Genomic DNA, 17,707 nt, shown 5'->3' with positions numbered 1-17,707 from the left:
GGCATAAGCTCTCTGTTACTAGGTAATACAACTTGTCATAATAACTGATCTCCCAAGGGTGTCTGATAACAAAGTTCAGGCTCTATTAAGAAAATTATCATGAAACTAGAAGATATTTACCAGGGATATGAAAGGCTAGAACTGGTAATTAATCCTCCCTCACTGTTCAATGGAGATTAGAGCCTCATGAGGTGGTTACAAATTTGAGCTCCCACAGTTCAAAACAGATTTTGAAATATTGGAGAGAGTCCAAATAAGAATAAGATAAATTATTTTTTAAATTGTCCATTTTAAAAAAAATTTTTATTGGAGTATAGTTGATTTACAAAGTTGTGTTAGTTTCAGGTGTACAACAAAGTGAATTAGTTATACCTACACATATATCCAAACTTTTTTTTTTTTTTAGATTCTTTTCCCATATAGGCCATTGCAGAGTAACGAGTAGCGTTCCCTGTGCTATACAGCAAGTTCCTATCAGTTATCTATTTTATATATAGTAGTGTGTATATGTCGGTTCCAATCTCTCAATTTATCCCTCCCCATCCCCCTTAACCCCTGCTAACCATAAGTTTGTTTTCTACATCTGTGACTCTGCTTCTGTTTTGTAAATAAGTTTATTTGTACCCTTTTTGTTTTTTTAGATTCCACATATAAGCGATATCATATGATATTTGTCTTTCTGTGTCTGACTTACTTCACTCAGTATGACAATCTCCATTTTTATAAGGAAAGAGAATTTGGAAGAAGAGAATACTGACAAATGATCATTTCTGCTTTCAATTCTATATTAAGACTTGTACTTGTCTTAATATAATGTTAATTCTGTGTATAGTATTACTTCTATATATAAGATATATATATGTATATATAAGACTATATATTTCCGGAAATAGTCTTACAAAGTCAGCCAGAGCCTTCCAGAAAGCAAGGAACTAGGTAGATCCCACCTCACCGTCACCTGACAATGTGTGCAGAGTACTAGACTAAATAATGCAGGAAGAGGAAGAAATATTAGATATTTTCATGGATATTTTATTCATCTATTTTTATTCTAAAGCGTTTGAAAGATCTGAAACACTAGTGACAGGTAAGCAGCTTTCGAATCTAAGTAACTGAGAGATGTCTGCCTTTTGACGTTCACCGATATCCCTTAGATGGGCCCAGTAACATCTGGGAACTTGTCCCAATCGATTTTCTCTTTGTTTGTGTCACATGTGACACTGGATAATTTAACCTCTCTGAAGAGTGATGATCACTCTGATTGAGAATGTGTTAAAAGAATTAACAACATATAAAATCATCTAACACACAGTGTGGGACATTGCTGCTTAAAAGAGCCAGTACAGGAATTCAGATTCAGGCCTCTTTCCAGAAATGCTTCTGAAAGCAGCCTCTACATGATGTGGTAAGACTGCCAGCATGCAGGACCGCCAGGAGGAAATCGCTGCCTCCAAGATGGCCTCTCTACTGCTTGAGAGGTCTTGGTAGATTTCATACTTTACCTTGTATCACTGCTCCCATTACAAGTAAAGCTGGTCCCAAGAAAAATAATTCACACTGAGAACAAATTATTTGGAAGCAGGTATAGATGATGGGAGTAATAACTGAGAGTGCCCTGAATAGACGGACAAAGCAGTCTGAGGGAGGAAAGATGGGAGGGAAGCAGAAAGGGGAAGAGAGTTCTGAAGACACGCCATCTCCTCCGTCAGTTTGTCCAGGACCAAACCTGTTTCTGAAGTCTAGTACATAAAGCTATTCACCTCTGGTCATGAGGAAAGATTCCTGATGCACAGGTGAGAGCTAGATTTACATAACACATACCAGAATACAAAATGCAAGTTTTATCTTTCTCTAGAACTTCTGCAGTGTGAGTGGAAATGAAGAACGGAGATTTAATACAAATACATTTTCTCTCCATACCTATAATAAATCTCAGTTTCACAAACCATGTCAGGTACCAAAAGCCTAAAACAAATCTTGTACTCTGGGAGAAAATTTTTTTTAATGTAATTTGATTTGTTTGGCTCTGATAGATAAAAGAGAAGAAAAGGAGCCTTCTTTTCAAAACACTCAGATCATATTTATGCATTATTTCTGGGCATAATTTTTCATAAATATTCATGCAAGAGGTTCATGGTTTGATTGCTCTCGAAGCTTTCCAAGCAATCAAAATATTTTTTTGGTTCTGTTTTGTTTTTTGCTTTTACTTACCCAACATTATACAGGTAAGGTTTTCGCAACATTTACTAAACTTCAGTTAACATTAGTGAAAATTGAAGAAAACAATTCAAGATATGCAAGGTTTGGGAAAATTATTTCTTATTAGAACATTTCTGAAATATCCATCTACAGTATCACTGTTTACATTAATGTCTTAATTGGTGAATTGGTTATAGATGAGATATGTTAAAACCAACTTTTTCCATTTAAAATTTTTAAGGTGACACATTTGCAATTATACCTCCTTTAACATAATTTCAAAAGCTTCATATACTCTGTAGTTTGAATTCTACTGCTTAATTTGAGTGATTATAAAATAATTTGGAGTTTTTAGAGACTGAGAAGCATTTCCCAAGGTTAGCTTTTCCAAACAGAAAATTGAGTATTATAAATTCCACCTCCCACAGACCAGAATTCACAACTATTGGTCAGGGGCAAACACCACTGGCTCTGCGTCCTCAGTCACTGTGTGCCATTTCACCAAGTAGGAGCCAAAGGTAAGTTTTTACACTTGCTTTCTTCTCAGGTTATACACTTTTTTCCCTACTATAATAACCTTTAAAAAAATAATTCAACTTGCTTTAATATTTTGTGGTGAACTTTGATTCAATCAGCTGGGTTTACTTTTGCTCTTTTTATATTTATATTATTCTTGGAAAATCCAAAATTCTGAATTAGCTTAGGAATTCATAACATACAGAAAAATAGTTGATCTTAATAGCCAGGAGAATAAAATTAGATGCCAATAAAATTATAGTAGTTTCCAATATATTCCTTAAGTCAGGTGCCCTGACATGGAACACGTTCTTTGCCAGTATTGACAGGCACTATTGATTGTTATTGATTGAAATATTATGCAAAAGAAGAAAATGATAAGATTTCAGGTGTTTAAAATATACTGATTATATTACAATTTTCCATTTACAATGTCTTTTTAAGCTATATATTTTAAATTTTTATATAAGTATAAGCTATTAAAATGTCATTAAATGGTATAGAGCAGACAATATGTTTAAAGTTTCAACAAAGACATTACATTAAATACCAATGTAAGTATTCGAAGGAAGGAACATGCTTTTTTAAACTATACATGGATATGTGTTCTTCATATTTCTAAGGTTCACAGACTGCCTTATTGATGATAGCTTTAGGGGATATGTCAAATGCAAGTAAACTCTAATATGCAGATATATATAATCAAACATAGAGTATGAAGTGAGAAAAAGAATAAGCAAGTGCATAATTTTTTTGAACAATGAATGTTGCCAGAACTGTACAAGGAAATCTATATATTTTTTAGGTTAGTGGTGGCCACTGTTAATGCTTCCCATCTGAATATGGGAGGATGGTTTCTGAAAGATTTGCAAATCACACTGTTTTATTAAGTAGGACTTTGTTGATAATTGCATAAAACTGTTCCAAATCTGAGGTCCTGCAAAGACCTCTGCAAAGGCAAGTAAAATAGAGGCTTAGTTTATCCAGTATGAATAAAAAACTTATTTGAAGAAAGCATAGGAAAGGATAAAAAGGAGCTCCTTGTACTACTTCCTATTCTCAGAGGAATTTCATATCCTTCTGCCTAAACCTGCTTCATAAAGACTTTCTTTCAAGTAACTGAAGGTCAATTTTTCTGCCAGTGCATTCAAGTTTGAAAGTAGTATTTATCATGAATTCCTTTTTGTATGTGTGCATAGGTACAAACACCACATGTACTGTTCTCAAAGTAAACCCAAGAAGTGTATCCAAAATACAAAACCTTTAAAATTAGATATGCTTGATCAAAATTTTACAAATACTTTGCTTCCTCAATGAATGATCACTAGGTAACACTTTTCATAGGCCTAATTTAAATGTTTAAAATTAAACATAAGAGATTTTCTTCTAAACTAAAATGTATGCAAAGGAGTACATACAGAATTAAAATAATTAAAATTATAAGATCTTGACTGAATCTCCCCAAAGCATGATGTTACCATGGAAACTAAGAATAGCGTTTATTAAAGAATTACAAAACAAAAGATTGCTCTAATCCCATGTGTGTGCAAATCCTCCTCTAAGGAAATCTTGCTAAATGGTGACTTTCAGACATGTATTCCTATTGATTCTGAGTTTAAACTTTAGATAGCCACTAAGGATTGAAATAAAACACTAAGGACTAAAAAGGAAAAGGACTAAGGAAAAAAATAATTTTCTTGTCTGCTCCATTTAGTTAAGACAAGCTTTGAAAATATTGCATGAAACATTAATTTTATGTGTGTAAATATTAAATTATGTATGCATTAAAGACACCCAGAGGCAACAAAGAAGTAAAAGAAAGAAAAAACAAACCTTCATTATTTTGTCTGGAAAAAGCCCTAGACTTAAATGTACAAGAAACAGTCCTAGCTGTATTACTAGCCAACTCCGTCTTGGTTTCCTCATTTGTAAAGTGGTGTGACAGTTATAGTGCTTAGCATCATCATCCTCATCATCCCTACATCCCAGAGTTGATGAAAGAATCTTAATGCTTAGTAAGTGGTAAAACTCTTAGATAATGTGAAGGCTTTTGTGAATAAGTATACCACAGTCTTTCTGCATACCATTTTCTCCATGTTTCTCTATAAAATAAAATCAATTTCACCATAATTCCAATATCTACTGTAAAAATGTGGATAGGTTTGTGAATTCATTTGAGCATCTGGCATCAAGAGTCCTCGGAAGCCACACAATTTCATGTGCTATGTTTATAAATTATCCATGGAAAGAAAGCTACCAGCTTGAGTTTCTCAGTATTGACAGTGATTTATCATTCCTATTTAGTGAAAACTATTCATAAGTTATTATCAATTAAATATGTATGTGTTTTAATATTTTATGATTAGGAAAGTTTGAAAAATGAAAACATTAGCAAGACTCGTTCTGGGACTTGTCATCTTGGATGCTGCTGTGACCGCCCCAACTCTAGAATCCATCAACTATGACTCAGAAACCTATGATGCCACCTTAGAAGACCTGGATAATCTGTACAACTATGAAAACATACCAATGGGTCAAGCTGAGGTAACTGATTCCTCCCACTCCTGAGACTTTTTAAAGCATTGTATGAGGAATTATTAGGGTTTCTTCTCTTTAAATAGATTTTTGTTTACTTATAAGTGGAGATGTTCCATCAATAATTTCATATTAACTTTTTCTCCAGAACATGTTCAATGTGATGGAGGTTAACATTGGGAAACTCTTTTGCTTTCTTTATACTTCACTTTGTTTTCTTTATATTTCCTCATAAAATTGAAAAATAAAAGTTTCTATCAAGTTAGAACAGAGAAAATTAGGGGAAGAGGCAATCAATGAGGAAAAGGTGAATTCAAATAGTACACATAAAATGATAAGGAAGTTTGGGAAGTTTGAAGTAAAGAAAAAAGACATGAGATTAAAATGTAATAGAAGAAAACTAAAAGAATGCAGAAAAAGGACAATGATTTGAAACTTTACTGTATTCCAAGTGCAAATACGCTTCCCTAAATGACTGATTACCCTCAGCAGTAATGTAGGCATTGGCAAGGTTACAGACCATTACCTAAATCTGATATGACATGTTCCTAATTAAATGGTAGGCTTTTTACATAACTAAAGGATACAGACTAATTTTTCTGAATCAGAAAACAAGCAGATCTTGAAATGCTGGAGTCTAATGAATGTACAACATTGACAAAAACTAATTAAGTACAAATAAACCGAAAGGGAAATTACATCACCTTTACAAGATCAGAACATATTTGGGGCAGTCATTCAAGTGTAAATTTTCTTAGAATAGCTACTTTTGACAACTAGGGAAATGAAATATTTAGACAAAAGCATGTATTTAAATTGTATGGGACTTAGATACATCTTTATTAAAATAGTAAACATTCTCATTATTGTTTATGTTGCCTTCTAAAATACAAGAATTAGATTTTCACAGTACAGTAGTTTTTATGTATTTTCCCCCTGCACTATTCTTTTCCTGTCTTTCTCTCTTTTGCCATCTGTCTCTCTCTCTCTGTCTATCTTTCTCTTCCCCACTTTTTAGTAAAGTTTCAGGCTTGACAGCAGGCCACTTTTCTTCTGAACATTTAGTTATGACTCTGTTTTTAAGTCTTTATCAACATTCAGTGCTTGATTCATTTCACTGTGTGGCTTCTATTATGTGAAGGGGATTTTCTGTTGAGAATTTACAGTCATTAATACCAATCTTGCTATATGTGATCTCTGTATCTCTAATCTAATGCATCAATGTAGAGTATAAGAAGAAAGTTTTTCAGTGCTTAACTCATCTGCCCTGTTCCTTTTTCCATCTTGCAGAAATACTAAAAAAAAACAACTCAGTGCATATCTGCAGTTATCTACCAAATTAAATATTTTAATTTAAACTTATTTAATTTAAACTTATTAAACTGTCATTCTTCCAAAAAATATTTCATTGGATTGGTGAGTACCATAGTGAATTCTTTACTTTAAGTAGGGCTGGGGAATTTGGATTCAAGGGTTTATTTATTCACTTCAGAAGACCAAATGCATAATAGAGGGACTACCATTTGAGACCAAGCCTACCCTAGGCAAAACTGTGAAGGAAGTGAATTTTATCTGCAGACTGCTTTTAAGCTATTCCTTGCTGTCAGGATCCTTTCTGTTGCCCAGGAGGCCCTAGACATTCTCATGAGAGTCTGAAGTTCTTCCTGCCATCAAGGAAAATTAAACTAATATATATATACATATTAGCTTAATTATATATATAATATATATAATTATATATATTATATATTAGTTTAATTTTATTTATATATATATACATATATATATATACATATATATGTGTGTGTGTATATATATAAAGATGATTTATTATACAACCTTTCCTCAGTATTTGCTTATTCTGGAATAACAACCTTCCTGTAAGGTACTGAATATGTGGCATTGTATCCTTACACACCCTAGCCCTTACTTCATGCAAACATTTCTAGTTTTCTTACTGGCTAAGCCAGACTCAGAAACCCTAACAACTGAGGGTTCCAGAAAGCCACTGATAATCCCTTGTAGTTGACTGAAATATACAAGTCAGCCCTGATTTAACAATCCTTTGTGGTGAAGTCATCACCAGCAAACTGGTTTTAGGTAGATGATAGATATGGATACAGATATAGATATAGATATATACATGTGCTATAATAAAACTATAACACATTTGAAAACATCAAATATACATAATTTTTTAAAGATATTTACAAAGTTGTTCCAACAGCAAAAATCAATCAACCAACGTACTCACCCACCACCTATTGGAAAAAAATCCCAAAACAAACAAAATCAATATGATAAAGAAAATAAGATGACCTAAGGAAAAAAATTCAGAAATTTAACTCAGATCTCAACAACTTATAACTATAAATTCCTTACAAACAACTAGCATATAATTCCCTATGGGAAAATATGAAATAAAGCCAATACTTCCAGTCATGTGAATGGATTCTAGAATTTGGTTAACATGGCATGAATTTCTTGAATGCAGTCTTGTAAGTTCAGATTCTGGAAGGTCAAATAAACTTATTTATCTCGTCTTTATAAATTAAAGGCAGTGGTTGCACATGTTCTTGATCTTATGTGACACTTTTTGAGTGAACACTGATAACACACCCATATAAGGTCCAGTTGATGAAAAAGTTCACAGTAAATGATAGACATAGGGAATGATGGGATCAGATTCTTCAGTTTTTTGTCCTTGATGACAAGAGTATGGTTCTGCATAATTTAGCCTAGAATTTATTTCAACTGTACAAAAGACAACTTTATATTCTAAAGTTGTAAATTTATAGGATAACTGCTTCTAAATGCCAATTTCTTTCTTTTAAAGTTGAAGACTTGGCATCTTATGCCAATAGAGTAGACCCTTTGGTCTAAACTTGGAATGATTAATAGTTAAGGCCTTTGATATATGTGGTAGGTAGAATTCTAAGATGTGCCCTAAATGGCCCATCCCCTGATGTGTCCATGATCTTTGTAATTGTTACCATCATGAATATATTGGGATATCACTCCTGTAATAGGTTATGTTATATGGCACAGTTGAAATTTAAAAAGGGAGATTATCTTGGTCTGCCTGACCTAAAGTCATGAGCCCCTTAAATCAGTGTCTTGAGGTTAGGGACAAAATTTGAAGCATGAGAGAAATTCAATGCAAGGGAAAATGTTTCTGGCTTTAAAGATATCAATAGATGGGTCTATGTTCATAACAAGAATGCAGGAATTCTCTAGATGCTGAGGAGAAGCTGACAGTCAGCAAGCATATAAGGATACAAGAAACTCAGTCCTAAAGATACAAGAAACTTCAAGTACTTCAAGTACTACATGAGGTTACAGCCCTGGCCATCACTTTATTTTGGCCTTATGAGACCCTAAGCAGAGAACCCAGTCAAGCCATCCTTGGACTTCTGATCCACAGAAACTATCCGTTTAAAAATGGGTATAGTTTTAAACTGTGAAGTTTATAGAAATTTGCAATGCAGCAACAGAAAACTACTACAATGTAATGATTTAAACTTTTTTTTCTGAAAGCCAAATTTGAATTACTATAAGGCTGCAAGGCTTCCATTTATGAGTCCAACAATTTATCTAGTCAGTGAACCAAACCACCCCTGATTCCCAGCGTTAGAATCTCAATAGAGCTTTATTGATTTCTATTGGTGGTAGTATATTCATTATCTCCTCAGTGGCTGGAAAAGGGTAATTGAAAGTATTTCTGTTTTGAAAATTATATGCAGCAATAGTATTTCAGACTCATGACTTATGTGATTTCTGATGATCTAGAATATCCAGGATCCACTGGATACTATGTTAGAAAAAGATTTTAGGCCCAACAATTCCATCATAATGTTCTATATTAGCCAGTGGATAACTTTGCTGGCATAACGTAAAGTTGTTGCAATTTTTACTGAGCTTTCATTTTACTTTTAATGATATGGATAGGAACTGGTTATAAGCCATAAGACCAAAATGCAGACGTTTTGCTTACTGATGAATACTAGCTAACCCTGAGCACTTCTTATGTGTCAGTAGTGTTCTAGGAATATCACATGTATTATCTCATTTATTCCTCCCCAAAAAACAATGAAGTGTCATTATTATTCCCATTGAATAAAGATGAGGAAGGATATTGAGACAAAGAGCAGTTAAGTAACTTGACTAAGATTACAGTTATTCGTAATGTATAATCATAGTGATGTTCTCATATCAGAAAATAATTTCCAACAGACTAATGAAAGATTATATTATCCTCCCTCCATTTTTTACCACTTTCTAATTGTCCTTTTAACTTGAACTGGTTTTGGTTGAGCTGAATGCCAGGTGCATTCTATACTGCACTCTTAGAAAGAAAAGCATTCTTCTATGGGTGAATAATGTGAACTAGAAGTAACATTTATAGACAACTGACCGTTATCTAATTACTGTAAGAAAAAAATGGCTTCGACTAACTACTTAGTCTATACTTGAAAGAATAATTGTGAATATGTATTTGCCAACATATATCTAAGTTATGAGTAATAACCTGAATATATGCATATATACACATATATATACATATATAGATATATTTGGGAGTCTAGGATCCAGGGAAACATTTCCCTATTTTCCTTAAAGGGTTCACCAAAAAACTAAATAGTTCAAAATTCTGTATTCTTTGAGTGGCTTAAGTTGAGACTGCGTTTTTGACCAAGGCAGGTATTTGTTTCCATTTTCATGCTATAGTTTTTGGGTTATTGATTTTCCATTCCTCTTAGGTCTAAAAAAACATTGGTCCTGACCATGAGTAATTTATTTTGCCCAGAAAAGTACTCAGTGACTATATTAATATTTATGGAAGTTCTCCTGAAAGATATGAACTTCCATTCCTCCAGGAAATTCTCCTTGGCTCCAATCAGATAATTAGACTTCTCCTCACCTATATCACATTATTTAGTCTTACATAATTACCTCTACTTAAGTGAGCCTGCACTGTTCCTGCATCTTCAATAAATACCAGGAATGTTATACCCTGTGGTCCCATGAAGCACTTGATTGTATTTGCTGTAGGGTGGCGTGAGGGCATTTTCAACGCCACACAATACTCTTTCATGAGAATGTGGAGGAACAGGTTGCAATTTTTAAGGAATTTGTTTATTTTCTGGGCCATATACCTTGTAACTAAGTGTGCTTATCATTTTGCTCAGAAAAATGGCTCTTAATTGTTGCCTCATTCTTCCCTGGTGTCATATTATTTCCCACACCTTTATTTTCCTATCATCCTAATCTCCTCATGGAGATTTTTTTTGAAGTATTACCATACATGCTTTAAAAACTGTTGGTGGGAATGTAAATTGATACAGCCACTGTGGAGAACAGTATGGAGGTTCCTTAAAAAACTACAAATAGAATTACCATATGACCCAGCAATCCCACTACTGGGCATATACCCTGAGAAAACCATAATTCAAAAAGAGCCATGTACCAAAATGTTCATTGCAGCTCTATTTACAATAGCCCGGAGATGGAAACAGCCCATCATCGGATGAATGGATAAAGAAGATGTGGCACATATATACAATGGAATATTACTCAGCCATAAAAAGAAATGAAATTGAACTATTTGTAATGAGGTGGATAGACCTAGAGTCTGTCATACAGAGTGAAGTAAGTCAGAAAGAGAGAGACAAATACCATATGCTAACACATATATATGGAATTTAAGGAAAAAAAAAAAAAGAAGAGCCTAGGGGTAAGACAGGAATAAAGACCCAGACCTACTAGAGAATGGACTTGAGGATATGGGGAGGGGGAAGGGTAAGCTGTGACAAAGCGAGAGAGAGGCATGGACATATATACACTACCAAACGTAAGGTAGATAGCTAGTGGGAAGCAGCCGCATAGCACAGGGAGATCAGCTCGGTGCTTTGTGACCGCCTGGAGGGGTGGGATAGGGAGGGTGGGAGGGAGGGAGACGCAAGAGGGAAGAGATATGGGAACATATGTATATATATAACTGATTAATTTTGTTGTAAAGCAGAAACTAACACACCATTGTAAAGCAATTATACTCCAATAAAGATGTTAAAAAAAAAAACTGCCTTATATACTTTCTGGAATGAGATAAGGTATGCATTCGTAAGTAAATAACATTAACAACTAATTTTAAAAAACCACATCAGTAACAATTGGCCAATAGGAAATTTCTTGAATGAGGAATGCTTTTCTTGCTATTACTCTCCATTGATCTTAAAATGAAGGCCATTTTTTCTCTTTCACAGAAAGAACAAGTGGCTAGATTGTTTAAAATTAACCCTATAAAGAAAACTCCCATTGAAATAAACACATTCAGCTTCAAAAATAGCATTTATGGATGAAGAAGGTATAAGCTCATCAAAGGGATGAAAATTAAATTTAGTGAAGTTATAGGACTGGGAGAGAACTCAGTGAAGGCAGTTGTATCAAGTAACAATGGAGCAATGATTTCTTTTCTCTTGTCATAACAGGGTGTTATGCAACACATGTTATTATTCTTTTAGAATACATATTGATGGTCTGTAACACCTGAAATTACTTAAGTAGAATCAAACTAATTTAGGGCTACTTATAGAAATCAACATCCACTTTAGATAATGATATATAAGAAGGATCTTAAAATTAGGTTATCTAAGTATAATAAATTGGTATAGAACTTTGCTAATGCTATAGGATAGTTTGTCTCAAAACTCATCTTTATATTTTCTGAACAAAAAGTAATTAAATTACAGATATTTCTACAATTTATGTCCTCTGGTGAAAAAGGCTTGCAATACTTTTATCTTTATATTTGGAATTATGTCTCACTTTGGCCAATTTATACAATATGTTTTAAAGTTTCAAATATATGGTTGGCATATAAAATACCTCTTACTGGAAGAAGTAACTTGTTAAAGTGTCAGTCAGCCTGAAGTAAATATTCTTTTCAGGATATGGCAAAAAATAAAAGCTAATCTTTCTCTTTACCCTCCCTTTTCACTGAAGATGCTCTGGAGGATGAGAGGAAAGAATTTTGCTGATGATCTTTTAATACGGTTGTCTGACTGACTTTCCATAAGCTTCTTTCAAAAGCAGCATTAAACCATTTGATTCTTATGGTAAGCTATTTGAAAACCTTAAAAAAATGAAGCAACAAAAATGTACAATCATGCAGGCTCACAGGAAAAGAAAATTATTCATAGTATTTGCCAGTGATTTGTTTGTGTTTGTATCTGTATTATACATTATTTATGAGACCACAAATATAAGTTAATTATCATAACTGTCCCTTGAAATAAGACTTGTTATTACTATTATCATTATTATTAAAAACAACCAAGGATCAGAATGTTGCCCAAGGTTATTCAACTAGTAAGTTTCAGAGTAAAATTTAAACCAGGTTCTTTTAACGTCAAACTAGAGAGACCCTGGCACTAAAACCTCCATTATTTTCCTGTTCCTTCTCTTTCATCTTTACTTCTTTTAGCTGTGTCCAATATTGAGGTTTATTTTCTCTGAAATTAAGTAATTTGATTATTAGGAATCAGAAAAAAATTTTCAAGTGATTGCAATTAACACACTATCTAAGCATCTCTCTTAGCTGTCAAAGTATTTAAGGGAGAGACAGGACAGATGATCCTTCTGAACTGAAAGCAGCTTTGTCAAAAATATGGGGACTGAGCAATCTTTGCCAAACACATTTCTTCCTCATTCATTTTCAAGATAAAGTAGAAAATAAGATACAGCTTTCACTGCCAATGTTCATGGTCACATTCTTTTAGATAATTAACATGAATCATTTAAATCAGTTTGAGTACCAGACTTATGCTTAGAGCAGAATTTCACTGCACTTAGCATACCTACATGCCAGCATGTGGAACCCACAAGAATATTCTTTAGTTACTCAGGCCGAATGGCCCAGGGCCTTTTAACATGTTCAGAAACCAATTTCTGATATAATGATAACAACATAGAACACTTTCAAGACTGAGTAGCAAGTGGTGGGATAATTTGGGAGAAAGATAAATTTAAAATTGTTTTGTTTTACAAATATCTTACTTAGTGTTAGAGTAAAAATCCAAATAGCATTCTGGATTTCGAAGACTTTAACAAAAAGGGAGATGGGCCTATAATTTAAATATTATGTGCTGAGGAACTGAGCTTATTGGTTAGGTATAGACTGGCAGGGTGGCGACCCTAAACTAAGCAAATAAACAGATGAGGACTTTTGCTTCTCACTCTGGCTTTGCCTGGGCACTTAAATCATTATCACACACACTACAAAGAATGGTGGGAGAAACCACTAGCTTTGGGTGCTGCTCATGTGCACACCCCATTCATCCTTGAGAGCCAGTTTTTCACAGTGTTGAGTGACATGGGCTATGGAGTCAGTCTCCTCATGTGTGAGTCCCAAGTCCATCACACCAACTGTGTGGCCTTGGACAGTCATATAACTTCCTATTTATAAGATAACTCGTGAGAATTAAATTAAAAACTTAACGGTTTAACTTAGAGCCTGGCACATAGCAAATATTCAATAAATGTTACTTTTACCATGGAATCAGTCATTGAATCAACAGCCACAGAAGCTTATGCACTGGTGATCAGAGAAGCCGTCAGGGAAGGGATGGGATTTGCGCTATAATGAAGACTAACTCTACTGGGCATGGGTTCACCTTGCATCCACTTCCCAATCTCTTGCTGAGAGCCAGGAACAGAAGCAGGTAAATCAGACCAAGTCCTTCCCTGTCCCTCAGTATCCCTCAGTCTAGTTATCTTATAAACACACAATTTCAACACAATAAAGGAAGTGAAAAAATAAGAATAAACAAGATCAGTAGTTATTGGGACACAAGGTTTCTATGAGTTCAGTCACAAAATATATACATATGCTGAGAAATTATGTCTCCAAACCTGCCATTATTTTACTTATATGTTTATCTACCACCTTTTTTGAACAGTATGTAAGTCTACTTACATGAATAAAAGCTATAATACAGAAATAGATATATAAATATATATAATAAATATAAATATAGATAAAAGATTAAATATAAGCTACATACAATATTATCTCATAAAATGGTTTATAATATATATATAATATAGAGTATATTATATTCTCCATATCACATCTCATATTGTATATTATTAATTATGTGTTATATTACATTATAGTATAAAAATATAAATTAGGAGAGTGAGGCAAAGAAAAAATAATAGTTGAGAAAATAATATGAAGCCAGGGGCCAAGTACATATTTGAAAATGCATACCATTTTGTATTATGATACATATAGAGACTCATAATATTGAAGTTTTCTGGGCAATAGCGTTAGGTTTTAAGGAACCTCATATGTGCTTCTGCTATGCCCTACCTAACTTTAGAATCAACTGAGGGACAGAAATGGGACTCAGACAAATAACATTCAAAATATCCCCTTTATTACTGATAAAGGCTAGGTTGTAATATATGACTTAGGTGTGAAGCAACTATGGGCTTCTTAATACAAAACTTCAGAAATAGACTAGGTCATCAGTCACAGGCAATGCTGGCCAACCACAGGCCTCAGAATACAGTAAACCTTCGTGCATGCACAGAGGGGCAAACCAGAACTTATGCTCCTGACAGGCAGGCGACTCCCCTAAAGAAGAAGATGAACCACTCAGGCCAAGCTCCTTCTCTCACTCACCAACTACCTTCATCCTTCTTCCTCTCATAGGAGGAGTGAGTAAAGGGGCCCACAGAGGATACACCCACTCCCCAACACGGTGGCCTCTCAAGCCATCAGCCTTGCCCGTTAGGTTCAGTATAGCTTTCCATGTCGAGAGAGAAAAGCAGCCCATTTCTTAGGACAGTCACTCCTACCTTCATGAGTCCTGCCCTCATGCCAGCTGGCACTCTTAGATGTCCTCTGGAAGTCTGAAGATTTTGACCCCAGAAAACTCTGAAGTGGATCCAAGAACATCAGTGAATTTATCTCAAAGGCCTCTCTGCACCTAAGATTGAAATTTCACTCTCAGTTCTACGTTCTACCTCAAATTATATCAAGCCACATTATCTAATATCAGAGTTTATGAGAGTTTCTGCAATGAAATGAAATGCTAAGTAAATACACTCCAATAAGACAATTCCAGAAACAGAGAGGACACAGATTAGCATATAGCTCTCCTACCTCTATAAAGTTTTTGAGGAAAAATTAAAAACTGCACGTTAATGTCTCTTACATATTAAAGTCTAAACTTGTTTAAATCCAAAGATATTGCTGTACAAAGTCAGAATTACCTGCCTTGTGATTTAAAAGTCCAAAGAATATGCAGTCCCAAACTCCCCTTTCTCAATTTCTTTTGCTTCATCCCAGCTAGATGAATTCTTTTTGCTTAGGTCAAGCTGGCTTCTTTCAGTAACTACAACCTGAGTAGCCTCTACTAGATACAGATGTAGTTCTTCAGAGGCACATAAATTGCTATTTGTTCATTACCAAGTCTCCCATGACTTTGATATTTAAAGAGAATGAAGCATTAATTGCACATACAATATTATCACATTATTGACCTTAACCCCCATCAAATTTTTAAAAACCAGATAATCCTGAGTCCCTAAAATAGTTATTCTAGGCAAGAGTATATTCCCCAAACCAGTACATACTGTCCAGAGACCAAGAAGAGAGTTGATGGTACCTGAGAAGTTGGAACATGGAAGAAATCTTGGTTTGACCTCATCCAGATGTTGGTCAGCATATGTTCATTGCCTCTAGTCTGCATAGTTAGAGCTCAAGTACAATTGGGAGAAATCTCCCACCAGGAGTTAAATTATGGCACTGTTTTACCATTATTAGAGCAGCTGTTCTCAAAGCGTCAGCATCTCCTGGGAGCTGGTCAGGAATGCGAATTCTCAGGCCCCATTCCAAACCTAACGAATCAGAAACTCGAGAGGGGGGCCCAGTGATCAATGATTTAACAAACTCTCCACGTCATTCTGATGCACCTATGGTATGAGCAGCACAACATCCCCAAACACAAGCTCTTCTCTCAGAGTATTATTGGAGATATTCCTGTTTCTTAGCACAGTTTTTATACAGCCTGTTATCTAGCACAGGTGACTGACGGCAGGCCCAATTACCAGGTCCATCTTAGGCTTCTCTTTTTTTCTGCATACTGCCTTTGAATTCCCATTTTCCTGCTAAGCCCTGGTATTCTGGTACCTGGTGTTGCATTGAGTATGTGTTCTGTCAAGTGACAGATTCTGTTGTAAGCAAGGATTTTCAGCCAGGGGTTTCTCTAGTCTGGAAGCTGTGTGCCCCAGGGCAGGGGCTTTTACTCTTGCTTCAGGCTGTGGAATTCAAGAAATCCGCCTCCCAGAGAGTTTCCACTTCTTCCCCATGTTTTTGTTTTGTTTTGTTTTGTTTTTCAGCTGGAGAATCAACCTCAGCAGATTCCTGAACTGAAACTGCTGTTGATGTTTCTGATGCCTGTGGTCCTTGGGAGGCTAGTAAAAAACAATCCTTCTACCATATTCTCATCAAGACCTTACTCAACATTTCAAAGTTCCAGGACTTAATTAGCGTTTCTGTCTCCCACGTCCTATTCTGCGGAATTAATTTCCCCTCTAGTGTAGTGGTTCTTGACCTCGGCCATATGTTTGAATCATCTCTAGAGTTTTAAAACATTTCAATGCCTAGACCACACCCTAGACTATTAAAATCAGAATCTCTGGGGGTAGGACCCAGGTGGGGTATTTGACGTCCCTCAGCTATTCTTTTAGTGTGTCAGGTACTATTTTTTTAACCAGTTTAATATGCTTTTCAATTTGGTCCCTTTACTTCTCTAGTACTGTGTGCTAAATGAGAGCCTTTTTCTCTTTTCTTTCTGGTCCAGATTTTTGTTTTACTGACATAGTCCTCCAGATTTTGTCTTGTGGCATCTTCCACAAAGACATTAAAAAATCAGTAAATTACAAATCTGCCAAAAGTAAACAATATTGTTCAAAAAATCTTTGGAAATCTTCACATTTCTGAGTTGGATAATCCTATCCTAGACATGTTCTCCTACCATACTAATTTCTAACCCCAGATGGGACCTGACCTCTTATTGCCCTACATAGCCTTTTTCTTAAATGCCTAATTTTCATTAGACCCTCCCTAATTCCACAAATTTCTCATTCTAACACTCCTAGGCCAAGTTATGGTAAACCTTGTCTTGAGTTTGTTAGGAACAGAGAGGCTTCCACTGTTAAGGTACCCGTACACACACGCACTGAAATAATTCAAGAATTACCACTTGGCAATGTTGTCATCCATCAGGTTGTACAATTATTGGCTTGTGATGTCAGTGTACTCCACATAAGATGCAGATTGGCGGGCCCCAAAGGATAATCACAGTGACAGCATATCAATATCTTTGTTAACATTCAATACGGGCTTTAAAGAGGTAAATGGTATATATGCAAATATATTAAACAC

The 17,707-nt window shown here is 34.9% G+C and overlaps 1 protein-coding gene across 1 annotated transcript in view; it reads left to right on the top strand.

Annotated features, from left to right (window-relative positions):
* Window positions 1–2,637: 2,637 nt before the first annotated feature.
* Window positions 2,638–17,707, top strand: part of EPYC (epiphycan) — a 38,285-nt gene continuing 23,215 nt past the window's right edge. The window contains exons 1-2 of the mRNA XM_029206376.1: window positions 2,638–2,717; window positions 5,082–5,259. Of these exons, the coding sequence (XP_029062209.1) occupies window positions 5,095–5,259 (165 nt within the window). The 5' untranslated portion in view covers window positions 2,638–2,717; window positions 5,082–5,094. The remainder of the gene's footprint in view (window positions 2,718–5,081; window positions 5,260–17,707) is intronic.

The sequence above is a fragment of the Monodon monoceros genome, unplaced genomic scaffold (genome assembly GCF_005190385.1).
Source record: "Monodon monoceros isolate NGI ecotype Baffin Bay Population unplaced genomic scaffold, NGI_Narwhal_1 Super_Scaffold_6, whole genome shotgun sequence".
NCBI lineage: Eukaryota > Metazoa > Chordata > Mammalia > Artiodactyla > Monodontidae > Monodon > Monodon monoceros.
This window is presented reverse-complemented; position numbering and strand designations above follow the sequence as displayed.